Here is a 27,576-nt window from a genome sequence, read left to right as displayed (position 1 = left end):
TTTCTTCAGTCATTCTATGCCAGAAATAAAGCCAAACTGGGCCCCTCTCCCCTGATATGCCAGCTCTGGAAATAACGCTGAAGTCACGCCATACTTCTCCAAATACAGGTCATTCTGGCTAACAGTTTACAGTAACAACTGAATATGTTTTTAGAACCGCAGTCTTTGCCAACGACAAAGAAAAGATAATCACTAGCCGCCTAGTAAGGAAGAGATAAACTATCATATCAAGGCAAAGGCAAGAAAAAGGACCACAAGGCAGTAATAGCACTATCTCAACACTATCTCCCCTTATAATTTTCAAATATTACACAGAATCTTCAGCTTTTGTTTCAGCAACGCGGCTGGGAATTTGATCTTCTCAAAAACGTTAATTCATGGGACGCAGGTACCATCACATGGCTGATTTCATTCTGATATCGGACAAATACAAAAAAAAAAGGCTTTGGTATCCATGGAAAAAATAATGGGCCCAGACATTTCATTTTAATAATTGGATTATAAATAAAGTTTATTACAATTTCCTCAAGACAAAAATCAAGGCTCAGCTATCCATCGTAGACTTTGGAACAAGACAGAATTCTGATCTAGAGAAAACGTTGGAGGTGTATTTCGATTGCAAAGAGGAGCAGCTTTAGTTTTTGCTTCCTACTGTTATTGAAGACGTCAGTTTAAAGGGCTGGGTTGGATCATAAGAGTCAGGACGTTCTTGTACTTAAATGGCACAGTGTTTCTGTATGTTCCTGAAAATTAAAAAGGCAATCTGGAGCATTCTGGAATGTAACTTCATCCTTTTTCCTATTAAATCAGAGTACTCTTCAGGCATATTCCATCTATCTTGCCAGAAATCCTTCATCCTACCTTACAGAGAGTCAAGGGCTCTGCCCAGGGAAATATTTCTGACAAGAATACATATATCATTTAGAATTCAAGTTTAGCTTGCATCGTTTTCTGGGGAAGCATGGGAGGGAGGGGGGAAAAGAGAGGAAAAACATACAACAATGAAAATAGGCTAATTTTCTTAGGAAAAATGCACAAAACCACCTGTGTATTTGGTGTCCCTCAAGCTATCCTCCCTCCTCATCCTTCTGCGGAAGGCACTGGTGTAGTTTGTTCGCATGTGTGAGAGGGAAGGAGAGAGTGAGTGACAATGTGCCTCTTCTGGGAAAGACTTTTAAAAGTTTTTGGTCCATGTAGCAAAAACAGATAATGAGGATTCCAAAAAGTAGTTTAGGAGCTCTTAATAAAAACCTGAGAGACAGGACAAAGAGCAACAGAGATTAAAAATGATAATTCCTGGGTTTCAGCCCAAACTCTGGGTAGGAAGATGAAGGAATATGCAGGAATCAAATCCAGGTATTATAACAGTATTTCTCAACGTTGGCGACTTTAAGTCCTGTGGACTTCAACTCCCAGAATCCCTGACTGGGGGATTCTGGGAGTTGAAGTCCACAGGACTTAAAGTCGCCAAGGTTGAGAAACACTGTATTATAAGGTTCCAATCGTCTAACCTTAACCTAGATATCACTATGCTCTTCCCTGAGTTAGGAATGAGATCCAGAAACTAAGCCAGTCATTCTTATGGATCCATAAATAACTGGATATTTCAAGTGATCAAAAGCCAAAAAAGTATGAAAAGAACAGAACAAAAGAAGAAATTGGACAAACAGCGGGGGTTTCAAATTATTCAGATAATCTCAGCTTTCGAAGGGAAAGCAGCAGAGAAACCACAATGAAAGAACCTCCAAGTCCATCTACAGCAGTGTTTCTCAACCTTGGCAACTTGAAGATGTCCGGACTTCAACTCCCAGAATTCCCCAGCCAGCATTCGCTGGCTGGGGAATTCTGAGAGTTGAAGTCCAGACATCTTCAAGTTGCCAAGGTTGAGAAACACTGATCTAGAGTTACATCTACCTGCTGTGTATGGAAATTCAAGGCCAGTCTCTGTGACACAAATCTCCCTTTGGATCAAGAAGATCTGCAGGAATCTCACCCAGCCTTCCCAAGTCAGATGGCCACGTGCCGAGAAGTTTCCTGAGGGTGGAGCTCAGACTTCAACAAGGCAGAGTGTGGGAGGCAGATCCTGCCTACTACCGTCTTCAACAAATATTCTCCTTCCATTTGATTGAAACTCTGTCTTCAAATCTTGAACAATGTCAGGAAAAAAACAGGGCAGGAATCCCAATATTGTCTTCCAGTGCAAAGTAAGTGCACAATCCTTCATTAAGACTGAAACTCCGGTGGCTGCAAAGTTCAGTACTTGCTCTCATAAATTAGGCTCTTTATAATTCAAGAAATCCAGGTTAGGCTTCCATCTTCTGCAGACACAATTTGTTGAAGGAGTTTCTGGGGGGAGAAATAGGAGATTTCTATTTCTAAGAAATATTGGAAATGAATTTGCATTATGTGGGGAAAGAGTGAAACAGCAAAAGCAGAAATGTATAAGTCTACCGAATAAAAAAAAAAGGAACTGCATTATATTTGGGTCGGATTTTGAAGCAGGATCTCTCTAAAGCAACTGGCACAATGGGAGTCATTATAAGATTGAAAGAAGCCAGACTTCCAGTTGATATTGGGGCGAGAATGGCTTGGAAATTAGTGGGCTATGCTGAGCCTTGCGAAATCCAGCCAGTAACTGCTGTCGGGGGGACCCTACGGAGTCAAAGCTGCCTTGTAGGGAGAGTGAAGAAAAGAGAAGGACCACAAGGAACTTGCAATTTCCTCATTAGGTCTGAAGCAAGCTCTTCTGAACGGCAGCAGGGACGATGGCCAATCTAATTGTATTATTAATATTAATAGTGTGTTAAAGTACCATACACCATATATGGTGCCATATTAAACACACATTCGTTTTTGGGGAGGAAAACAAGAAAAAAAATTCTGCCTCTGCCTACCATTGGTATTCATCCATTGGTATTAATCTGTCTACCATCCTTACAACAAACTGCCTGGTCAGCTTCAGCACGTTATCGCAACCTGATTCAGCATGAGCCGCTGATTGGCGGTTGGATCAGCCTCCTGGAATACCGCCAATCAGCTGTTCTAAGCTGTGGGGATCGTCAAAGCCCATTGCCACCTCCGTGCGTCATGTTTTTGTCCTTCATGTGTTGTGTTTTCGACCTGTGCATGCTCCATTTTAGATCTGTTCCAGGTTGCTGGGATTGCCAGAGCACATTGGTGCCAATTGCCGCCTCTGCACATCGCATTTTGACCCTCTGTGCATCGCATTTTTGGCCTCCGCACGTTGCATTTTTTTGGTTGTTCCAGATGGTAGAGATCGGCGACTGCGATCCTCACCGCCTGGAACAGGCTGGAAACACAATGCACAGAGGAGGCCAAAAACGTGATGCGCAAAGGTGGTGAATGGCACTGATGTGCTGTAGTGATCCCTGCAGCCTGGAACAGGTCTAAAATGGTGCATGAGGCCAAAGATGTGACACATGGAGGCCGAAAATAGCCAAAGGATGGTGGGCCAGTGGGTGGGTGGGGCTTCAGCAACATTCTGAGTATAAGATGCAGAGACATTTCCACCCACTCTTGGGAGGGGAAGAAGTGCGTCGTACACTCTGAAAAATAAGCTATATTGTTAATTTAAACTTTTAAGGATTAGAAATTGTGGGGATTCTGAGATATATTCCCGGGATTGATTAAATTTTGTTAATATTTTGGCTTTATTAGTAGACCGAGACATTTGGTATATTGAAATTATGGTGGAATAACGAATAATTTTCAAAATATTAAATATTAGTAACTTAGTAGGGGATAACAAATGCATGGTGCAGAGAAATGGTATTTATGTTCAAATGAATTAATGAGAAAAAATGATAAAGAATTAGAAAGAGAGAATGGCATTGTTGAAGCTGGAAGATCAGAATTATGCATACTTATTTGCATTATTACTGTTAGCATTGTTTTAAAGAGATTTGACCCAGTCAATATAGTCCACAAAATATGTATTATGTTAAGAAAAAATAAATAAAAATAAATAAAAAGCCCTAACAGGCACAAATGTCACTTAATAGACTTTACCAAACTGGTTCAAAATCAGCAGCGGGCAACTCAAATGCCCCTGGGCCACTTATGACATTCTGAACATTCGGGTATAATCCAACAGCATAGCGCCTTGTGTTGGGTAGCCTCATACGGTTATATCCCCTGGTTTTGGGGAGCAGAATTCCTAGAAGAATTAAGTGGGATTCATTTATGTCAGTGTTTCTCAACCTTGGCAACTTGAAGATGTCCGGACTTCAACTTCCAGAATTCCCCAGCCACCATGATCATCATTGCAAAGGATTCTGGGAGTCGAAGTCCACACATAAAGAATGATCTAGGCCAGTGTTTCTCAACCTTGGCAACTTGAAGATGTCCAGACTTCAACTCCCAGAATTCCCCAGCCAGCGAATGCTGGCTGGGGAATTCTGGGAGTTGAAGTCCGGACATCTTCAAGTTGCCAAGGTTGAGAAACACTGGCCTAGATCATTCTTTATGTGTGGACTTCGACTCCCAGAATCCTTTGCAATGATGATCATGGTGGCTGGGGAATTCTGGAAGTTGAAGTCCGGACATCTTCAAGTTGCCAAGGTTGGGAAACACTGATTTATGTCCTAAAGAACAAAAGATGAAAACGAAAGCAACGAATTACGAAAGGCCCCTCAGTGTAATAGCGATGGGATTGTACCAATAAACTTCCCCCGTGCAACGCACTTTGATTCTGGGCCTCCGTTTCCAAGTGTTCACTTACACCGGAGGGAAGCTGGGCATACACGCCTCACCTGTGTGCAGAATGAGGGGCAACTGGTGTGTAGAGTTGAGGGATTTTGCGGTTGAGTAGCGGGTGCAGGGCTTCTTTTAGGCGCCGGTAATTCCTCTCTAGTTCTCGCAAGAACTCGCGTTGGTCTGGTCCAATCAGGGTCTTGCTTCTACAAAGGGCATCTTCACATCTAAGAAAACAGTCAGGTGGATATGCGTGATGGCTTAGGGAAGTCTCAGAGGGTTTTCTGTCTCCTCCTTTGGGCTACTTACTGATGTCTAAGTGTCCCAACCTTGATGTGATTGCTACCAGATTCTAGCCTAGAGCTGAGGTGGCGCAGTGGTTAGGGTGCTGTACTGCAGGCCTCTTCAGCTGACTGTTATCTGCAGTTCGGCTGTTCAAATCTCACCGGCTCAAGGTTGACTTAGCCTTCCATCCTTCCGAGGTGGGTGAAATGAGGACCCGGATTGTTGTTGGGGGCGATATGCTGACTCTGTAAACCGCTTAGAGAGGGCTGAAAGCCCTATGAAGCGGTATATAAGTCTAACTGCTATTGCTATTGCTATAAGGTTCTGGGGACAAATGTTTCTCCTCAGATTACCCTTCCTGAACTGCAGAAGGCCTTGGCAACGAACTCATGTGCTGCAAAATGTACTCCTTTGAAGACAGCCTTTCAAAAGACTGGCTTTACTTTTAGTTGCCCTGTGGAATGATCTTCCCGCAGAGATCCGGACCCTTTCCACTCTCTCGGCCTTCTGTAAAGCCACTAAAACCTGGCTGTTCCGGCAGGCCTGGGGCTGTTGACCCCAAAATATGGTCCTGCCCCCCTCAAAATGGAGTGCATGGTGTGTTTTTAAATCTATCTTTTCTTTTCTTCTCTTCTTTTTGATTTATTGTATTGTCAGCCGCCCGGAGTCCTACGGGATTGGGCGGCATATAAATGTTATTAAACTTCTAAACTTCTAAAGTTGTCTGGAAGTTTTTAGAGGAAAAGCTGAATAGTCTTTGGTCCACTAAGAACTGAAACAATTTCCTTTTTCTGTTTTTTTTGCAAAACTCAACACAAAAGACAAGATACCCAATGGGGCAGAGAGCCCAGTGTCTGAGGGATGGACAGCAGTGAATTATTTAGCATTAGCCCACCTTTCTAGAGGTGCTGCATCTTCCTTTCCTTACCTTTCCTATGTACCTTAAGACAAAATTGTCAAGAGAGATTGTTACAGCCAGTATGTGAACGAAGTTGCTTTAATTAACATAATGAAACGTTAAATCAGTGTTTCTCAACCTTGGCAACTTGAAGATGTCTGGACTTTAACTCCCAGAATTCCCCAGCCAGCGAATGCTGGCTGGGGAATTCTGGGAGTTGAAGTCCAGACATCTCCAAGTTGCCAAGGTTGAGAAACACTGCGTTAGATGCTTCTAAGAGAACGTCACAAGAATTTTTCATAAACTTTTACCCAGTTTGAAATGATCGTGGGTCAGAGTAGGAGTGGAAAAGAATACTCAGCTCTATCAAATATTTAAAAAAAAGAGACACTGACACAAATGAAGTGAGGCAGCTTTGTTACTTGACAAGTGGTTGTGTGAAGGGGCTCCTTCGTTTATCTTCTTTGACTGGACCAGGAAGAGCCAGATAAAAGTCCACCCCCCACTCATGAAGCTCTCTGAGCCAGTCCTACTTTTTTTAATCACTCAGCCTAACTCCATACAGTTGCTGTTGTAGGCATAAAATTAGGGGAATCCCACTCCCCAGCTCTCAAGAGAAAATACTGCATTTATGCTGACTTGCAGTTTGCAGTTTATTAGGATTTGTATGCCGCCCACTCTCGAGAGACTCAGGGCGGCTTACAGATAAAGGCAGGAAAGGGGAACATATAAAAATTAAAAAGAACAGACATTAAAATTTCACAACGTTCATATAGCCTAGAATGGGGCTGGATAAATCAACAGCCCCCAGCCTGCCGGAACAGCCAGGTCTTAATCGCTTTGTGGAAGGCCGGAAGGGTAGTAAGGGTCCGGATCTCCACGGGGAGATTGTTCCATAGGGCTGGAGCAGCTACAGAGAAGGCCCTCCCCCGGAGAGTCGCCAGCCAACATTGACCGGCCGATGGAATCCGGAGGAGGCCTAGTCTGTGGGATCTTATAAGTCTTTGGGAGGTAAATGGCAGGAGGCGGTCTCTCAGGTAGGCAGGTCCTAAACCATGTAGGGCCTGTGACCTGAACTTGAATGTTGGTGAACATGTCCACATACTTTCTAAGTACTAACCAGAACATCTTTGCTTAGCTACTGAGCTCAGATATGGTTGGTGAGATGCTGCCACCTGCTGAAACTATACACAGGAGTCTCTTCTCATTTTGCCTCCAGAACATCTAACAGAGAGAGTCCGAAGTCATTGGTGAGCCCCATGTTTGAAAAGGACCTTTTACTTGGCTCTCCTCAGTCCATTAAAGGAACCTACCTCTCCCCAACCACAGTCCATCCCTTGGAGCACTGTACTCTGCTGGTTTTTTGGGATCCTCACAACAGTTCTATTAACCTGGATATGTATTACTTTGATATATTTTGTGTGTAGAAGCAGAATGTGGGTCAACACAGTTAAAGCAGAGAATTCCCTTAGCTCTTCTAAGGAGCACCTGGCAGAGGCATCCTCCATCTCCATGCTCCAGTCCGCATAAGAACCTCCCCCCCACAGAGCTGCTATTCCGGAAAGCAGAATCGTTCTGGAAGGCTAGTTTTGCAAAAGAGAATTCTAGTTCATCTTCCTTTAGCATAGTTGGAAGTTATTTTAATTATAATGTGAATCAGGTAAATCTGTGTCTAAGAAGCAAGCTTTCTAAAATTATTATCTAAGAAAACTTTTCCTGTCCTGCACTAATTCTGTATATCTCTTTTCACTGACCTTCCCAATATTGCTTGCAAAAGAAATCCCTAAGGGCATTTCTGATATATCAACTTGGAGTTGCTTTTTATGCTGCCCCAAAAGACATTTCCTGACTATGAAGAAGATTCATATCATTTAAATGGTTCTTTGCAATTTAATCCGAGAGCCGAGGTGGCGCAGTGGTTAGAGTGCAGCACTGCAGGCCACTTCAGCTGACTGTTATCTGCAGTTCAGCGGTTCTAATCTCACCGGCTCAGGGTTGACTCAGCCTTCCATCCTTCCGAGGTGGGTGAAATGAGGACCCAGACTGTGGGGATGATATGCTGACTCTGTAAACCGCTTAGAGAGGGCTGAAAGCCCTATGAAGCGGTATATAAGTCTAACTGCTATTGCTCTCTCTCTCTCTATCTCAGCCTCATGTTAATCCCAGCAATGATGCTCTGCGATAAAAGAGTTGCATCTGGATTAATGTGAGAAGTTTGCAAGTTTTAAGGGTCATATTGGATCTAAGACATCATACTTGGATGGCTATCTGTTGTGGCCCAGCAGGAGCCATTGGAGCTGCCACCAGACTCCGACAGCGAGGGGCCCTATGAGTCGGCTCTGGAGGATGTGGAGGACCCTGGACAGGGTTCCAACTCCAAGCAGGGTGCAGAGAGGCTGGTTGGCCACCAGGAGGCGCCTGAGCCTTAGACCAGTGGGGAGGAGACAAGGGAGAGTGATCCGGATGTCAGCAGTGGGGAGGAGCTAAGGGAGTTGTTCCTAGATGCCCGGCACCGGAGAGCTAATAGGCGTAAGGAACAATTACGCCCTTACAGGAAGTAATTGCACTCAGCTGGTGGTAATTAGGCTGCTCTCCAGACTATAAAAGGAATGCTTGTGCACATGCCCCTTTTGGAGGAGTCAACACATTAACTAATGTTGGAGAACTGTAGTGTTAGCTTGGCAGGCTGGATTGCTGCCAAGGACCTGTCTGTCTGTTAATAAATTCCGCAAAGTATCTTTGCCTCGGAGTGCTTTGGTGTGGGCCGAGGAGGGGTCAGAACAGCTATCTATATTGAGAGTTTTGCCCAGAGGTCTCCTTGGGTAGAGCCCACCTTATTTTCCCACCCAAGCCTTTACTTTAGGAGCATTTGTGCATTACCTCTTAGTGAAATCTTTGAAGCAAAGTCGGAGTTTGTTGTGGTGCCGATACAGCTTGGGGTCATCAGGGATCTCAGTCAAAAATACCTGTGCCACTTCCAGAGGACCCTGCAAACGAAAGGGCGTGGAGGTGTAGTATGGTAAAAATGCCCGAGCTGGAGCCAGGATCTGGGACGCAAGTGGGAAGACTTCCTTCCCTTGCCATTCCATCTCTATCAAACTCAATTTTAGGCCACTCTTAGACATTGTTGTTTTTATTCAATTATTAATCTGAATGACGCCTCGTTCACTGGCATATCTTTACATAAAATTAAATTAAACAAGAACCAAGAAAATAGTAACACATAGACCATACACCAAACTCAAACCATCTTAAATCCAAGACGCCCTATTAAGAGAGCTGATCATTTCATCCTGTCTCAGAACCTACTGAAAGAGGAATATTCCTTTATGAAACTACAGCAGGAATAAGGCCATCTGGACCTCAGAGAAAATGCTTTTCCAAAGGGCAGGCACAGCTACAGAGAAGACCTGTCTGCTAGGACCCTTTAAATGACATTGTTTTATAACCATGACCTGGAATACGTCAATTCTACTTGGTCTTGCCCTCAGAAGAGAGGCAGTCATGTAGGTAACCAAAGCCTGAGCCTAAGACATGAAGGGATTTACACTGAATTGTACCTGGGAGTCCCTGCATCGACATGTTGCAGGGGAGACAACCTTGTTTCCCCTGCCTCATCATAGTCCTCTTCATGCTAGCCACTCCACAGCATCTGATAACATAGTTCTCTGTTCTGACCCCCACTTCTTCGCTCGTTCAAAGATGACAGGCAGACAGACTTAAAAGGAAATAACTTTATCAGTCCTCGGCTCAGACTGGCTGCGAGCCCAAAATAAACATAAATAAAGTCTCTGGCAAGAAGATAACAGAATGCAAAAACAAAGATCTCTTACGGCCAAACCAGGTGTATGGAAAGAAAGCAAATCACTTCTCCAAGTGTCTCTCACAAACCACAACCGATGAACAATGAACCATGAACGAACGACGAACGTTGACTTCTGCAACCAGGGCGTGGCACCATCAGTCCTCCAGAAGACCACACTAACGAGCCCCAGCTGCATTGTTATTCCTGCATCCCGACTCAACTCACAGCAAACTTCTGCTGAGTCACAACAGTTCTCCTACAGTGATAACAGTTCCCCTATAACCGCTATACAGGTTCTTCCATAGGTCACTGACAAACACAATCAATGCTGCTCAATGCTTACATATCCCCAAACTTAAATTCCAAGGTCTTCTGCGATTGCTGTGTATCACATAACTATCATTATGCAATAGCTCATGTTCCTTCATTGTGCCACATCTTTGTTCCTCGGCTATCATCTCTGCCAAGAGGAGTCAATTCCGCTCTCACTCAACCCCACTTTGCTAACCAGGTCTGAAGTCTCTCTGTCTGAAATAAAACAGTCATTCCCATTCGATGGTTGGCTACCTGGTTGACTATGGTTCCAACACATCCCTGAAGCACCATCTGCAGCATCTTGGCATCAGCTGGGTCCTGGTGGGTGGCAAAAGCCAATTCCTGGGTCTTCTTCTGCATATCCTCTATGGCTACTTCAATAGGAATAAGAATAATCTGGAGACAAGGCAAGGGAAACGCAAGCAAAACTGTCAGGAGATTATTTCCTTGTGCTTAAAACAATGAGTATAAATGCAAAAAAACCCTACATAAAACTAGTTCCAATCCAGGTCTTGCATCAGGAAAAGATGGATTCATGTGTTCTACATACAGTATGTTATATTAATATACAGTATGTTATATTAAGAGCCGAGGTGGCGCAGTGGTTAGGGTGCAGTACTACAGGCCACTTCAGCTGACTGCTATCTGCAGTTCGGCGGTTCAAATCTCACCGGCTCAGGGTTGACTCAGCCTTCCATCCTTCCGAGGTGGGTGAAATGAGGACCCAGACTGTGGGGGCGATATGCTGACTCTGTAAACCGCTTAGAGAGGGCTGAAAGGCCTATGAAGCGGTATATAAGTCTAACTGCTATTGCTATTGCTATAATGGTTATAATTGTCTGACCTCTAATAGTTTAATTTACAATGATATGTTTGTTACCTTTACTATTTTGCATAATTTATTCTCAATTGACCTATTGCAAAGTGTAGCCTGGGAATGCTACAGTTTGCAGAATTCTGCATTGCATTCACACAGTGCAATATTTTCTAGCCATTTCTCTGCCTGACTTTAACTTTTCTGAGGTTATAAAAATGTACTGCTGAAAAAATACTTTCAAGCTTACTTCCATATGTCATAAATTACAGTCATCTAAATTTTGCAGACAAATAATATTCTACAATTTTTTTCACTCCCAGTAATTTTGATTCCCTACAACGTTGTTTCTCAACCTTGGCCACTTGAAGATGTCCGGACTTCAACTCCCAGAATTCCCCAGCCAGCAAATGCTGGCTGGGGAATTCTGGGAGTTGAAGTCCGGACATCTTCAAGTGGCCAAGGTTGAGAAACACTGCCCTACAAGCTCCATGAGCTGATTACCTCTTCCTTGTGGATGACATTAATGCGGGTTTTGATGTAGGGGAAAGCATGAGAAGTGGTGAGGAGAGTCTTCCGCTTGAATTGCTCATGCAGATCCCCGTGTGCTCGTCCATCCAATGTGAAAGGGGTACAAAACATGAAGGTGCGCAGGTTGTAGTTCTTGTCAAAATATGTGACACGGTCCTTCAGTTCATATGTGTCAAAGAAAGGCTCCACGTAGGTTAACTGGATGTATGCCTGTGGCAAGACAAGAAAGGATCAGCATCCTCTGAGCACTGTTTAATTTAATTTAATTTAATTATCTAAATTTATATGCCGCCCAATCCCGAAGGACTCCGTTGCACCAGGCAGTTGCTTGCTGGGAGTTCAGACTATAATTTGAACAAGGACGAATAAGCAGAGAAGACAGCAGCTCCCCCAAAACCAGCATTGGATTCTTGGAGGGAGGAAACAGGACTAGTGTCCTGATCACCTTGCCATTTCAGTAATCTATGGACAAGATACGTAGCTTATGGGATGAGAGGAGAAATCTTACATGCATTTCCACTTGGGTACATGTAGTGTGGAAGAAGAAATGTGGCAAATCACTTCTTACCTAGGAATATTTAGGAATTGCTATGCCTAGAGCAGTGTTTCTCAACCTTGGCAACTTGAAGATGTCTGGACTTCAACTCCCAGAATTCACCAGCCAGCGAATGTGAGTTGAAGTCCAGGCATCTTCAAGTTGCCAAGGTTGAGAAACACTGGCCTAGAGATTAACAGCTTTTTTTCTGTTCATGCTTTCTTGATTTAAATATACAATCCACTGTAAAACAGCAACGTCTAATACTATGCATAGTAGAATCTACCTTATTAGGATCCAGTTTGGTCTTGTCTACAGGATTGGAACCTTTGATGATTTCCACCATTTCATGCCCAAAACGTTCAGCATAAAATTCCTGAATGGAAAACAAAACAGGACAATTTTGCCAAGGCGAAAAGGTCCGAGATCATTGTGGATACCTCAGGCCATCAGAATGAGGATTAACCACATGTTTAGTGACAAAATAGTTGAATACTTCCTGTGTTTTTCTTATCCCTAGCTTTCCCAGGCTTGCTGCTACAGAGTGGGGCACATCTGCACACGTGAAACCAATTGATATCGCTGTCAATGAAGCAGTAGGCTTAGTGACAGGTTATCTCAAATCTACAACAATTAAGAAATATATACCCTCTCACGGGCATTGCCCCACCCAGGATCAGAAGTAGCAGCAGATGCTAAGAGAATTAAGCAAGATCATGAGCCTTGGCCATCCTTCTTCTTTTTCTCTTCTATTATTTCCAATTTCTTTCTTTTTTGTTCTCTAGCAATTGCTAAAAAACACACCTCCCATATCATATAATAATCAGATTGTTCTTTCTTCTTAATTGCCAATGTTAGTCTATTCCAATGTTGTGCAAATACAATTCTAGCTGGGGTTAATATATGAAAAATTAAATATGTAGACTTTTTATTATAAGTTTCAGGTAATATCCCCAACAGAAATATTTCTGGTTTTAACTCAATATGTTGTTTTATCATCTTTTCCAACCATATCTTTATCTTAGTCCAGTACTTCTTTCCGTCTCCACGTGTCCAGAACATATGATAGTAAGATCTAGATAACTGGTGATATTTCCAACCTTTAGCTGATTTGTCTTTAAACATTATCCGTACAGGTTTCTGAAAGAATGGAATTTTCTTTTCAGAAAGTTCTTACAAGCCAAATGATCAAGGCTGTGCATTCAAAGGCTGTAAAGTGACACAATTAATGCAGTTTTCCCATTCACAATTCAATCTCTGTTGCCTCTTACATATTCAATCATTATTAAATTGCTTCTTCTATATCTCATTTGAGGATATCTTAACTCTTACCTCAAGTCGATGAGAAATTTCGGCTAATTTAGTAATAGAAGGTTCTTTGTAGACAAACTCTTGTTCATCCAAGTCTCCAAATTTGCTGCCAAAAAACCCAACCCGGAAATACGTTCCAAACATTCTCTAAAACAATCTAAAAGAATAGAGTGAGAAATTAAAACAGCAAAGTTAGATCTGTCACTTTAAGCTAACTATAACGTGTCTCACTAACCTGGCTACCTATCCCCTCTCAGGAATTATTTCCTTGAATCCAGCTTTTTTTTATTTATTTAACACATTTATTTAGCTACTCATTTTAAGAAGAACTCTGGGCAGTTAATAAGCAATAACATATGCATCAGGGGTGGGTTCCCGCCGGCATTACTGCTGGTTCACAACCCGCGCGCAAAGTGCATGCGTGGTTCAATGTAAATTGTTCCGCATGCATGTGCAGAACAATTTACAGTGAACCGCGCACACGCAGTCACTAAAATTAAAAATGGTGTCATCCAAATGGCAGTGAGGGAACCGATTTAGGGGCGTGTCAGGCCTGGGTCGCTTCCAGTTCTGTGACCCAGGCCTCAATTCCACTACCAGTTCGGCCGAACCGGCAGCAATCCACCTCTGATGTGCATCTACAATTAAGTCTGAATTTGTATTCTTGCTTGCTTCTGTTTGAACAATCCAGGTAATCTTGGATCTTGAAGATACATTCAGGGACCATCATTTGCCAATAAAGGCCAATCTCTTCCTGCAACAGCAGAAATGAATAGAGAATATAGCTAGAAGGGACTTTGGAGGTTTTCTCATCCAATCCCCTGCTTACACCATCTTATACCATCTCAGAGATTCTTACAACCATCTCAGACAGGTGGCTGTCCAGTCTTTTCTTAAGAACCTCCGGTGATGGAGCACCCACAACTTCTGAAGGCAACTTCTGTTCCACTGGTTAACCAGCTAAGTTGGTTAGGAAGTTTCTCCTTAATTCCGGGTTGCTTCCCTCCTTTGTTAGTTTCCACCCATTGTTTCTTCCCTTGCCTTCCAGTGCTTTGGAAAATGAGTTGACCCCGTCTTTGTGGCAGCCCCTTAAACACTGGAATGTTGCTATAATGTCACCCCCAGTCCTCCTTTTCTCTAGAACACCCAATTCTTAAACTGTTCTTCATATGCTTTTGCCTCCACACTCCTAATCGTCTTAGTAGCTCTCCTTCGCACTTTTCCCGAAATCTCATTTTTACCAAGATGTTTTTTGGACTGTGGTGACCAAAACTAGATGCAATGTTCCAGGCGTGGTCTTAATAAAGTTTTATAAGGTGGTACTAATGTTTCATGTGATTTTGATTCTATGCCTGTTTATTCAACCAATGATTGTATCAGCTTTTTTGGCTGCTGCTGCACATTGTTGGCTCATATTTATGATCACTCTCGTCCAAGATTCTGGCGACTTCAAATCCCTCTATCACAGTGTTTCTCAACCTTGGCAACTTGAAGATGTCCGGACTTCAACTCCCAGAATTCCCCAGCCAGCATTTGCTGGCTGGGGAATTCTGGGAGTTGAAGTCCGGACATCTTCAAGTTGCCAAGGTTGAGAAACACTATCATTTCTCTACCTTTCGGATGGCAAAGTTGCCAGTTCTTGGCCCTTTATGAAGTAATCTGTACTTATTTTGTTAGAAATCTCACATTGTTTTCTAGGAGATGCTTTGCTCTTAACCCTCTACTCCCTGCCTTGGAAGTTTATCCCTTTCCTTCCTGTCCACAAATGTTTTGTACTTATTAGTATGATTGCAAATGTACTTGTCAATGTAATTACAAATGGGTTGGTGAGATTTACACTTTCGTTTCTTCAACCTTTTACCCAAATCTTCAGCAGTTCCTTTAAAAGCATGAAAACTAATCAGGTCAGCTGCTCACTACATTTCCAAAAACATGTGCCAACTCACCGAATCATGACCGGGCCGCATCAAGAGCAGAGAAGTTGAGTGGGAAAGGGAAAAAAAAGAAAGAAGTTAGCAAGAGAATGGTAATTCTCCAACCAATTCAATTCTCCAGATGGAGAGAGTGGGGATGAGGACAATAGCAGTAGCAATAGCAGTTAGACTTATATACCGCTTCATAGGGCTTTCAGCCCTCTCTAAGCGGTTTACAGAGTCAGCATATCGCCCCCACCGTCTGGGTCCTCATTTCACCCACCTCGGAAGGATGGAAGGCTGAGTCAACCTTGAGCCGGTGAGATTTGAACAGCCGAACTGCAGATAACAGTCAGCTGAAGTGGCCTGCAGTACTGCACCCTAATCACTGCGCCACCTCGGCTCTTAACAGAACAGGAGTCTTGTCTCAGGGATTTATTCATAAAGGCCCTTATACTACAAATAGTCCTTGACTTACGACCGCTAGTTTGACAATTGTTCAAACGGCCTCAGAAAAGGTGACATAATCTACCCTCAAAGTTCTGACTGTCGCAACCCGCCCTCCTCCCCCCCCCCAATCTCATAATTGCAATTTAGACACTTGTCAATCTGTGGACATTTATGACGGTTACTGTGTCTCGCCGTTGCATGATTATGATTTGCAACCTTCTCAGCTACGTAGCTTCTGACCAGAAAAGTCAATTGGGGAAGTTGAATTTGCTTGACTGCATGATTGATTTAATGACTATGAGATTCGCTGAATGACTGTGGTAAAGTGGTCGTAAAATCGGGTCTGGTCACATGATTTGCTTAACAACCACATTACTTAGTGATCAAAATTCTGGTCCCAAACGTGGCTGTAAATCGAGGATTATCTGTACTGAGATCCTTTTTTTATTGTAACATAAGTTGCTATTGTTATATGACAGCGTTTCTCAACCTTGTCAACTTGAAGATGTCTGGACTTCAACTCCCAGAATTCCCCAGCCAGCATTCGCTGGCTGGGGAATTCTGGGAGTTGAAGTCCAGACATCTTCAAGTTGACAAGGTTGAGAAACACTGTTATATGAGATATCCAGATGTACCTGTGCATGTTCACTGTCTATTGAACACATTGTTTTTAATGCACTGCTATAATTGTAAGGAGGAAACAACTTTCATGGTTTTGCAGGTCTTCTATGCACAGCCCAGAACTTGATCAAGTGATCCCTTGCGGTAATGTAACTCATACTCCACCCATTTTTCAACAGCTATTTGACACTTATAAACTTTCTCTGTCGTCAATTTTATCACAGCTTTGGTCAAAAATACATTTGGTAACAGCCATAACTTGATTCATTTTGATGAAGGATGTCCAATGGAAATTGGACATCCTTCCAATGTAAAAACATCAAGGAAGAGATGAAATGATAGAAGAAAAGGAAAAACAGAACAGACAACTATAAAACCACTGAAGTTCAGCACTTTCGGGAAAAACACAGATAAACATTCCCGATGCAATAGCCGAAGATTTGAGGTATTTGGCTGGCCTCGTGGTATATGTACTATCAAAAGACTCAACCCAAAGAAATTAAGGCAACGTTCAGAGATCCTGACCCTAAATGCCAACAGGCTTCATCTTGAGAATTTCTATACCTGGTTTTCCTGCCATGTTGCCCAGAGTGGGAGGAAGGAGGAGGAGGAGGAGCCTTAGTAATGCTACGCAGAAGAACCCAAAAGCATTGGCACCGATCCCAGCTGCCCCTTAGCAGACTGAGATAAACGTAGGGCCACAATTGAGCTGTTCCACTTCCTTTGCCAAAGCAGAACTTGGAGGCTGTTTCTGAAACCTCTATTCTTTGTCAAGAAAGGACTGTTTCGTTGTAAAATAACTTCTAGCAGGGCATCTTTTGAAGCATTTCTAGTGCAATGCTTTCTTAATTAGCAAATTGGAACACATATAGACACACACACATACACACACCCCTCTCTTTGGCCAGATGATAGCAATAGCAAAAGCAGTTAGACTTATATACCGCTTCATAGGGCTTTCAGCCCTCTCTAAGCGGTTTACAGAGTCAGCATATCGCCCCCAACAACAATCCGGGTCCTCATTTCACCCACCTCGGAAGGACGGAAGGCTGAGTCAACCTTGAGCCGGTGAGATTAGCAATAGCAATAGCAATAGCAGTTAGACTTATATACCGCTTCATAGGGCTTTCAGCCCTCTCTAAGCGGTTTACAGAGTCAGCATGTTGCCCCCAACAACAATCCGGGTCCTCATTTCACCCACCTCGGAAGGATGGAAGGCTGAGTCAACCTTGAGCCAGTGAGATTTGAACCGCTGAACTGCAGATAGCAGTCAGCTGAAGTGGCCTGCAGTACTGCACCTTAACCACTGCGCCACCTCGGCTCTTCTATTTAAAATTGATTCTGAAACTAAAATGATGAAAGCACACAGATATTAGTATTAGTAATTTTAGGGTGTTCCCTACTGTTCATGCATTACAATATTCCTGAGCTTTTCTTATTTTAGACTAGATATTTTTTTTCCACAAAATAAATTCAGAAGCTGTGGGTACTTAAGAATTGAATGATGTACTTCTGGATTTCATTATGAAAATAATAGTTTTGAAGCACACACACTGCAACTCCCAGAGAGATCATGGAAAATCCTAAAACATTTGGGTAGGCTGTAGGACAAAAGGCATCCTTCCGAGGCAGGTTTGCATCCCAAAGGTATTTGTTTTTTAATTTGAGAAGCAGAAGGAACAAGGCAAGGGAGAACAGGAGGAGAATGGCCACGAGAGCCATGCTCTACAATTCAAAGTGGCCACTTTTGTGAAGTTTCAGAGACACAAGACAAGGGCTCTCAAGCAATAGAACAAGGACAATAGCAAGACGGAGAATAAGGAAGATGAGGAGGCAGAACAATGCAGGGAAAGCTGGGACAGAGGGACTGTGGCAGATTCATCAACTCAGCTGTTGGTGGCTTTGTCTGTGGTTGGGAGTTTCCCAGCAAGAAGGCACACCTTGTCTCCCCAACTCTTAAGTAATAGGTCACACTTCATACCCTCCCACAGATGATGTTATGCTCTTTCCCACTGCAGCACCATGAGTGGGGAAGATGAACAAGGAGCTCATCTTTTTAAGCTTTTTAAAAAGGGAGGAAGCTGCAATGGGAATTGCCCAGGCTGTAGGGTCCTCTACAACAGTGTTTCTCAACCTTGGCAACTTGAAGATGTCCGGACTTCAACTCCCAGAATTCCCCAGCCAGCGAATGCTGGCTGGGGAATTCTGGGAGTTGAAGTCCGGACATCTTCAAGTTGCCAAGGTTGAGAAACACTGCTCTACAATATAGAATAACGCAGGTTATTCAAACAAAGTCATAAAATGTCCCATTTAAAATGGAGTGTTCCTTATTATAAGAAAGGGTGGTGTGTGAATACAGGCATCTTTGCTTAATGTCAGCGACCAAAACTGTCAGAATTGCCATCCCTGAGCAGCACTCTTGGGGAAATTGTGCTTTATAACTCTGTGAGTTAATAACGGCAACCCCAATCCCATTTGCAGCTGTGAACCAAGGACTGTTTGTAGTTGGGACACTGAAAACAACAATGTGGGTGTTGAAATGAGATCCAGAGAGGTTTCCCTGCACTGTTTTCATTTTAACTGCAGATTAGTGACATTTAGGTATACACAGGCCACACACACACACACACACACACACGGACAGTTTGGTCAAGATAAATAAGATATTTTATTCTTTTGCTGTGTAATTGTAATAAAAGAGCTGCAGTATAGTTTAATGATGAATGAACAGAGAAAGGTTGGAGATTATAGCAGTAAAGCCGCATGCAGATTCACACAAACACACAAGAAGAAGCAAGACACGTCATAGCCTACCTCCCAGCCAGAGGCCTGATTGACAAAACGAAGGGGAAGGGAAACAGAAAAAAACAGGTAGAAGAAAGGTAGTTAATTGTTTTTGAACCTCAGTATCCTTTCGTCTCCCACTGATCACCGGCTAGTCCCAAGGGTGTGTCTGAACCGAACATACAATACCTGTTCTTTAGGCCTAGGGCTGGGGGGAGGGTTAATCCCCCAATGCAAAATCCCCTCCCCTTCTTAATGGGGCAGCTAGAAATTGGCTGTTTATACCTAGCTTCATTCTGTCCATCCCCAAGATCTCAACAATGAAGGAAAATCAATTGCACCATATAATTAACACAATGATTACCAATTTGAGACACTGAAATATTTATCCCGAGATGTTGGCTCAGGGGAAAAAAAACCATATTGCCTGAAGAAGCTACCTGAGAGGTCTTCATAAATTCCTAGCTGCATTTTCTACCCTCATCCGTGTTTATACAACAAAATATATAGAAATAAATGGCATATTTATGAAAAATTGAGACCTACAAGTGTTTATTTTCCTCCCCATCCATTTTCCTTTATGAAAACTATGATATGAAACAGGGATATCCCGGTGAAGCCATATGGCTCATTTCCCCTTCAAGGAACTCTTTTAGTCCTGATATTCAAACTACTGCCGCATAACGTTGGCTGTGAAAACTTTTAATGAAGTTATTTTTGTATTTGTATTTTATTAAATTTATAAGTTACCCAAATGGATTCAATACTTTGGTCCTCAACTCACACCAACTAAATTATGGTGTGGCTTTTTTATATCCTAACAGGTAGAGCTACGGTATAAGGAAGCAGAAACTCCAATTAACAGCTCTTACCATCAGAAAACTAATCCAAATATCCAACCTAGGTTTTCATTTCAACCTGCTGGTTCCTATCCTTCTTTAAGTTTTAATAGAAAACCTGACACCGCTCTTGCACACGGCTAACTCTCGTGTATGTGTAAATCACAAGATTTCTACTTTGCCAGCTGAATGTATTCAGCTCCTTTAAATGTTGGTCCTTTCCAGAACTCTCATCACCTTTAGTCTCTTTTTTGAACCTGCTCCACCTTTTCCATGACCTTTTAAAAGTGCAATGCTTAGAACTGAATATAACAAACCAACCGTAATCTTACCAGTGCAATGGAACTATTTCCGATTGTCTGCATGCAAAACCTCTATTAATGTATTTCGAGATTACATTGGCCTTTCATTATAACAATGAACAAACTACAGCTTCAATGACGTGCCAACCTACTCTGTGTTTATTTTTTTCTGATAGACAATATAAAACGGACCACAAGAATGTTTGGGAAGGAGAGAAGTTGATGCTTCTTTTGACCATCTTCCTAATTCATCTCCTAAAATGAGATACTGCAACGAATCCCGCTGCAGAACGTTCTTACCTGGCTAGTGATCTTGCTAAAAGCATCTTGCAGTTTGCCATGCAGAACTGCCAACTTCCTGAAGTCCCGGCTGGCTTCATGGATGGGAATGAGGATCTTATAGGTTTCATTGACAGCCTCATAAAGTCCACCCTGGGAAGAATGAAGCAAGAATTCAGAGGCCTTGGAACTTCCCATCGGGACGGCTCTGAGAACTAAGCAGCAAGGTGTGCCAAGAGAGGAAATGAGGGACATCTGGTATGTAGTAGCAGTCAGTGTTTGAACTACCCCACGGAAATTGTGAATGTTGTGGTTTTGTTTTTAATATGTTGTCTTTGTCTCGTTCCCCCCTTTCCCTTGTCTATTGTGAGCCGCCCGGAGTCCTTCGGGAGTGGGCGGCATACAAGACAAACCAAACCAAATCAAATCAAAATCAAATACCTGGATAGGCAGCAGGTATGCCAAAAATAGTATTTTGCAGAAGACTGGCAATGCTTCTTTTCTAAGGAATGTACCAAGACTAATAAAGGCTACTTGAGGAATAATTTGCTGACCCATAGAAGAAAACATCTAATTGTTATTATTATACAACCATTTTCTGTCCTGATGCTGGAAATGTATTGTGCAAAGTATAATTAATGGAAATGTGAGATTTTTTTGTTATTTTAAAATTTATTTTAAGGCATGCTTTAGGAATAAAATGGATTATCCACAATTGCATGCATTCCCTGAAATCAATTGGGCTGACGTGTCTAAAAGGGGTTTTACCAAGTCTTCCCTCAACTAGTCTCCCTTGTATAGGAATCCAGGACTTGTGGGGGGCTACCATAGACTCTTTAAGTACTGAAATCCTCAACTAGTAGGAAAGCATGCCAGCCTTTTGATGAGCTCAGATGCCAGGAGTCTTTTCCGAGGAAAACAGCTCTAAGAATAATGTCCAGCTATAAGCTGTCCAAAATATTGATAACTCCTGGATTCTATCCCGGATTTGGTGTGGTTCATGTGATGTACATTCTTCATGAGTGCTTTTTATCTGTTATGCTAATACAGACAAGAACTGCTGATAAGGAAGGTCAGAAATTGTGCCATTCTCGGGCCATTTGAACTCCTTCAGACATCGTTCTAAATGATTAGCGTGCAAAATGGCTCAATTTGAGCATTTGAAACCATGACGTGAGCCCCCCCCCCTTGCATAGGAAACCAAGCTGTTTCCTTGTCTATTTTCCCACTACTAAATCAGCCAGGTATCATCGAGGCAATACAGAATGCTTTTGTATGTTGGAAATAAGTTCACGCAAGCCCCCGTCATGCCGCATTTGAAGTTCTTACCAAAGTAAAGGAAGAAGCTGCTTGCTCCAGCAAGCCCACCAGTCCTTGTTCTGTGAAGTATTTTCCAGAGCAGATGCCCTCTTCATCTGGGGACAATATGTCATCTGAAACAGCGGACTCTTCTAGCACGTTGGAAGATATGTTCTTGGAAAGAGAGGTAAATTATGGAGAGACTGAGTCAGAGAGAAACGGAACTTGGAAACAGTCCAATTTTGGTGAACATGATACTGAACTTTAGAAAGAGTGCAGAGAAGAGCAACACAGATGATTAGGGAGCTAGATGCTAAAACAAAGTGTACGATGAGCAATTGTAGGGACCGGATATGTCTAGTCTAATGAAGAGAAGGGAAAGGGATGACATGATAGCAGTCTTCCAATATCTGAGGGGCTGTCACTCAATCTACTCTCCAAAACATCTGAGAGCAGGACAAGAAGGCAACAGATGAAAACTTACCAAGGAGAGAAGCAACCTACTGCAATGTGCTCTACATGGGGCAGCCCTTGAAGAGCATTCGGAGACTTCAGCTTGTCCAGAATGCAGCCGCGCGAGCGATCGTGGGTGCACCTCGGTTCACCCACGTAACACCTATCCTCCGCGAGCTGCACTGGCTGCCTATTGGTCTTCGGATACGCTTCAAGGCGCTAGTCGTCACTTATAAAGCCCTTCATGGTATTGGACCTGGGTACTTGAGAGACTGCCTGCTGCCAATTACCTCCACTAGACCGATTAGATCCCACAGATTAGGCCTCCTCCGAATTCCATCCGCCGGCCAATGCCGACTGGCGACTACCCGGAGGAGGGCCTTCTCTGTGGCTGCTCCGACCCTCTGGAACGAACTCCCCGTGGAGATTCGCACCCTCACCACCCTCCAGGCCTTCCGCAAAGCCCTTAAAACCTGGCTGTTCTGACAGGCCTGGGGCTAAAGAGCTTTTGCCCCCCTCCTCGAATGGTATGACTGTTGTGTGCTTTTAAATTGTGTATTGTTTTGTTTGTCTTTTTATCCCTTATCTGTATCCCCTTCCCTGACTTGGATTGTGAGCCGCCCTGAGTCCCCTCCGGGGAAAAGGGCGCATATAAGTGCAATAAATTCAATTCAATTCAATTCAACCTAGAACTAAGGAGAAATTTCCTGACAGTGAGACTAATTAGCCTCCAGAGGTTGTGGGTGCTCCATCAATGGATGTTTTTAAGAAGAGACTGTGCAGCCATTTCTCTGGAATGGCATTGCCCCCTTCCAACTCTGTTATTCTGTAATCTGTGAAACTCTTCTGACTGTCTTGTCCTCCCAAAGCCGCTCAGAGGGAGAGCGATAACTCAATCTAGAACCGACACAGGCAACTTTTCCAGGTATCTTGGCTGAAACAACTTACAGCAACTGGATCTTCTCTTACCTGGAAAGTGACGCAGCCCACCGGTAGATACCGGCAGTCTTCCAACATACTCAGATATTCAGCTACCAGCGCAGCAGAATGCACCAAGCACTGGGCGGCCTCTGCATGGTTCCCACGTTCGGAATGCTTCGCCGCCATGTTCTGCAGCCAGGTCAGCCTCAGATCTGGTGAGGCCTGGTATCCCTTGGCTATCCTGAGAAGGAAATTATGATCAGGGACAAAAGCCTTAACTTTTATGCACATCTATTACAATGTGCCTCTGTCTCCCACTCACGTTATGTAAGGTTTTTGCCATGAATATACCTCTAGTGCAGTGTTTCTCAACCTTGGCAACTTGAAGATGTCTGGACTACAACTCCCAGAATTCCCCAGCCAGCATTCGCTGGCTGGGGAATTCTGGGAGTTGAAGTCCGCACATCTTCAAGTTGCCAAGGTTGAAAAACACTGATTTAAAGCCTCAGATACCTTCATCCTCTTCAGTGGAAAGACAGTGGCTAGGACAGTGTTTCTCAACCTTGGCAACTTGAAGATGTCCGGACTTCAACTCCCAGCGAATGCTGGCTGGGGAATTCTGGGAGTTGAAGTCCGCACATCTTCAAGTTGCCAAGGTTGAAAAACACTGATTTAAAGCCTCAGATACCTTCATCCTCTTCAGTGGAAAGACAGTGGCTAGGACAGTGTTTCTCAACCTTGGCAACTTGAAGATGTCTGGACTTCAACTCCCAGCGAATGCTGGCTGGGGAATTCTGGGAGTTGAAGTCCGCACATCTTCAAGTTGCCAAGGTTGAAAAACACTGATTTAAAGCCTCAGATACCTTCATCCTCTTCAGTGGAAAGACAGTGGCTAGGACAGTGTTTCTCAACCTTGGCAACTTGAAGATGTCCGGACTTCAACTCCCAGCGAATACTGGCTGGGGAATTCTGTGAGTTGAAGTCTGGACATCTTCAAGTTGCCAAGGTTGAGAAACACTGCTCTAGTGACATTGCTGTTTCTTAATTCCATTTTGTTCCTTCCCTACTTTTTCTACCTCTTAAAAGCAGACACATTCAGTGTTTTAAATGAAGGACAAGTACCTTTCTGCTCATATTGGTTTTCCCCAACTATTTGCCCATCTTAGGTTGAAATTCCCCATCCGCAGAAACAATAGGAGTTCTAGCTCCGAACCTCTAAGTGGAGTTACAGCCTGGGAATTCATATAGGATGAAATGAGAAAAGACATTGCCAACTCCTTCTAATCATTTTCTCCTTTGATATTCCTTAACAGCTACGCACTCCTTCTTGTCCAGGCTCAAAATGCCTGATGCCTTCGCAATAAGTTATGAAAACTCAAGGCTCCCTCTTTCTTTTTATACTGCTTATTGGCTTGGACAGAGGCTGATATCAATAAAACCAGTACTGAATAACATTTATTTTATTTTATTTTTTACTAAGTAAGCCAATGTTTCTCAACCTTGGCAACTTGAAGATGTCCAGACTTCAACTCCCAGAATTCCCCAGCCAGCATTCACTGGCTGGGGAATTCTGGGAGTTGTAGTCCGGACATCTTCAAGTTGCCAAGGTTGAGAAACACTGATTTAAACCCTCAGATACCTTCATCCTCTTCAGTGGAAAGACAGTGGCTAGGACAGTGTTTCTCAACCTTGGCAACTTGAAGATGTCCGGACTTTAACTCCCAGCGAATGCTGGCTGGGGAATTCTGGTTGAAGTCCAGACATCTTGAAGTTGCCAAGGTTGAGAAACACTGAAGTAAGCTATTTTTGGTGAAGGCTCCTAGTGGCTACCAATATCCGACTAATGAACCTAATGCCGAAAGTGATTTCTGAACATTCCCTAAAAGGACTGGGAAGAAGACCAGGAAATCAGGATATCTGCATCTGGGACTTCTTCCTTTTCCTTGGTTCTCTGGGAAATATCTAGCAAGGAATGAAGGCTGTGAAAGTAAACTATTCTGGAGTTTTCCTATTGCTTCCTCTTCTATTAAGGCACATGACCTACCGATACATAAGGTCTATCAGCATCTCTGGATCCTCCTGATGCTCCTTCATCTTCACCGTATCTGTCAGGATCATGTGCAAGTTAAAGACAAGATCTTGTACCTGGGCAGGAAAAGAAGGGAAACATTTTCCATATGAGCAATAATGAAAAAAATATTTGTAAAAATCCACATTTTGATAGAGATTGACTTAGGCTTGCAAGGAAACCATTTTCTTTTTTTAAAAATTTAGTCAGGGAAATCGTACTGTTATCATGCAAAATATTTTTATTTCATGTCTGGTATAAACAGAAACACGTATCTCCATTGTAATAATACTAAATGTTTAGACAGTCAAGCCCTTCCTTTTGCCATGCCTACTATGACTACTATGCACACCAATCAGAAATGCTGCAAATCAAGAGCCGAGGTGGCGCAGTGGTTAGGGTGCAGTACTGAAGGCCACTTCAGCTGACTGTTATCTGCAGTTCAGCGGTTCTAATCTCACCGGCTCAGGGTTGACTCAGCCTTCCATCCTTCCGAGGTGGGTAAAATGAGGACCCAGATTGTTGATGGGGGCGATATGCTGACTCTGTAAACCGCTTAGAGAGGGCTGAAAGATCTATGAAGCGGTAGATAAGTCTAACTGCTATTGCTATCTATCTATCTATCTATCTATCTATCTATCTATCTATCTATCTATCTATCTATCTATCATCTATCTATCTATCTATCTATCTATCTATCTATCTATCTATCTATTATCTATCTATCTATCTATCTATCTATCTATCTATCTATCTATCTATCTATTTATCCATATCTCTTATCTATCTATCTATCTAGAGCCGAGGTGGCGCAGTGGTTAGGGTGCAGTACTGAAGGCCACTTCAGCTGACTGTTATCTGCAGTTCGGCTGTTCAAATCTCACCGGCTCAGGGTTGACTCAGCCTTCCATCCTTCCGAGGTGGGTGAAATGAGGACCCGGATTGTTGTTGGGGGCAATATGCTGATTCTGTAAACCGCTTAGAGAGGGCTGAAAGCCCTATGAAGCGGTATATAAGTCTAACTGCTATTGCTATTGCTATTGCAAATGTATGGAGTTTGTTCAGGTAACTCTTCCTTCCTTCAATTTCTCCCCAGTTCACATTTCCTATCGGCATTTTATCTGTATGAGGTGTGCCTACTACACATCCTCTTCCTCTTCACCCGCAGTTTCATTCTTTTTCTTTATTAAAATTGACATTTCATTCTCTGTCTCTCCTTTCCATAGTTTTTCCTTTGGGTTTCCTTCACTTAAAGCTACAGGCAGTCCTTGACTTACAACAGTGCACTGTTCAAAGTTACAACGGCACTGAAAAAGTGATTTATGACATTTTTCACACTTATGACCCTTTGCAGCATCCGCATGGTCAGGTGGTTGACATTCGGGTGATTGACAACTGATTCACATTGCCCTGGAGTTGTGTGATCTCCTTTTGCAACGTTCTGACCAGCAATGGGGAAGCCGGATTCAAGAACTGCAGTGGTCACTTACCAACTGAAGCGAGAAAAGCCGTAAAATGAAGCATTTTCTCTCCCAAACTCATGAATTTCCCAATTAACAAATAAATTTTGGGTTCAACTGTGATCGTAAGTTGGGGACCACCTGGACAGTCAGGTCTGCCAGGCTCTGCTTGGCACCTCACGGGCATCCTGGGATCAAAGGCCAGAAAGAATAGATGGGCAATAAAGCCGTGTGTATATATGATGGGAAAAACAGGTGATCAAGGCCTCAGATGCCAGCAACCAGTTTGCATCAGCATCTAAGGCCAGACCCCCTGAGAAGGAATGTGGATTACCCCAAAACCTCTTAGAATTCTCAAAACACTTCAGCGAGTTCTGATTGGCTGAAGAAAGACTGGTCATGGGGGAAAGGTTGGGATGAGGGGAAACTTTTCTGTATCTTTTGAGCATGGAAAACACAGAGCTTCCCTGACTTTACTGCAGACAGCATCATCTTCTTAGTATTTGAATTTGAATTTTAATAGATTTGTATGCCGCCCAATCCCGAAGGACTCTGGGCGGCTTACATAAAAACAATTAAAAGATTAAAAAGATCAAAAACACAAAACAATACAATTTAAAACAGGAAAACACAACATGCACTCAAGTGATAATGGGGCTGAAGTTCAGTCAAGCTCAACAGCCCCAGGCCTGCCGAAACAGCCAGGTTTTAACAGACTTATGGAAGGTAAAAGAATCTTTCGCGTCCATCAAATGGGGACCAGAGTTTTTCTTTCCGAAGGGATCAGATTGGGGCAGATTTGACATTAGGAGAGTTTGGCAATTGTGCTCAACTTGGACAGGAAATTGCCTCTACTAGGAGGACTGTGCAAATGACATCGACTCAAGGGAGCGACAAGGAGGAGGTCAAAGGCTGGGGAAAAGCATCCTCAAAACCCACTCCTGGAGGGCTGGATCTGTCCAAGTGGCTGGAAGAGGGCA

The 27,576-nt window shown here is 43.1% G+C and overlaps 1 protein-coding gene across 1 annotated transcript in view; it reads right to left on the bottom strand.

Moving 5' to 3' along the window:
* Positions 1–479: 479 nt before the first annotated feature.
* Positions 480–27,576, bottom strand: part of DOCK6 (dedicator of cytokinesis 6) — a 124,474-nt gene continuing 97,377 nt past the window's right edge. The window contains exons 39-51 of the mRNA XM_087711072.1: positions 25,113–25,213; positions 23,117–23,309; positions 21,725–21,868; positions 20,417–20,548; positions 19,006–19,020; positions 13,229–13,354; positions 12,183–12,272; positions 11,335–11,571; positions 10,269–10,412; positions 8,777–8,883; positions 4,773–4,940; positions 2,095–2,346; positions 480–743 (exon numbers count right to left, since the gene is read on the bottom strand). Coding sequence (XP_087567198.1) covers positions 2,304–2,346; positions 4,773–4,940; positions 8,777–8,883; positions 10,269–10,412; positions 11,335–11,571; positions 12,183–12,272; positions 13,229–13,354; positions 19,006–19,020; positions 20,417–20,548; positions 21,725–21,868; positions 23,117–23,309; positions 25,113–25,213 — 1,500 coding nt within the window. The 3' untranslated portion in view covers positions 480–743; positions 2,095–2,303. The remainder of the gene's footprint in view (positions 744–2,094; positions 2,347–4,772; positions 4,941–8,776; positions 8,884–10,268; positions 10,413–11,334; positions 11,572–12,182; positions 12,273–13,228; positions 13,355–19,005; positions 19,021–20,416; positions 20,549–21,724; positions 21,869–23,116; positions 23,310–25,112; positions 25,214–27,576) is intronic.

This window comes from Thamnophis sirtalis, unplaced genomic scaffold (assembly GCF_051295495.1).
Source record: "Thamnophis sirtalis isolate CommonGarterSnake01/CBP01778 unplaced genomic scaffold, rThaSir2_p1.2 scaffold_3, whole genome shotgun sequence".
NCBI lineage: Eukaryota > Metazoa > Chordata > Lepidosauria > Squamata > Natricidae > Thamnophis > Thamnophis sirtalis.
Note: the sequence above shows the minus strand (reverse complement) of the source record. Positions and strands in the feature narration are given on the sequence as shown.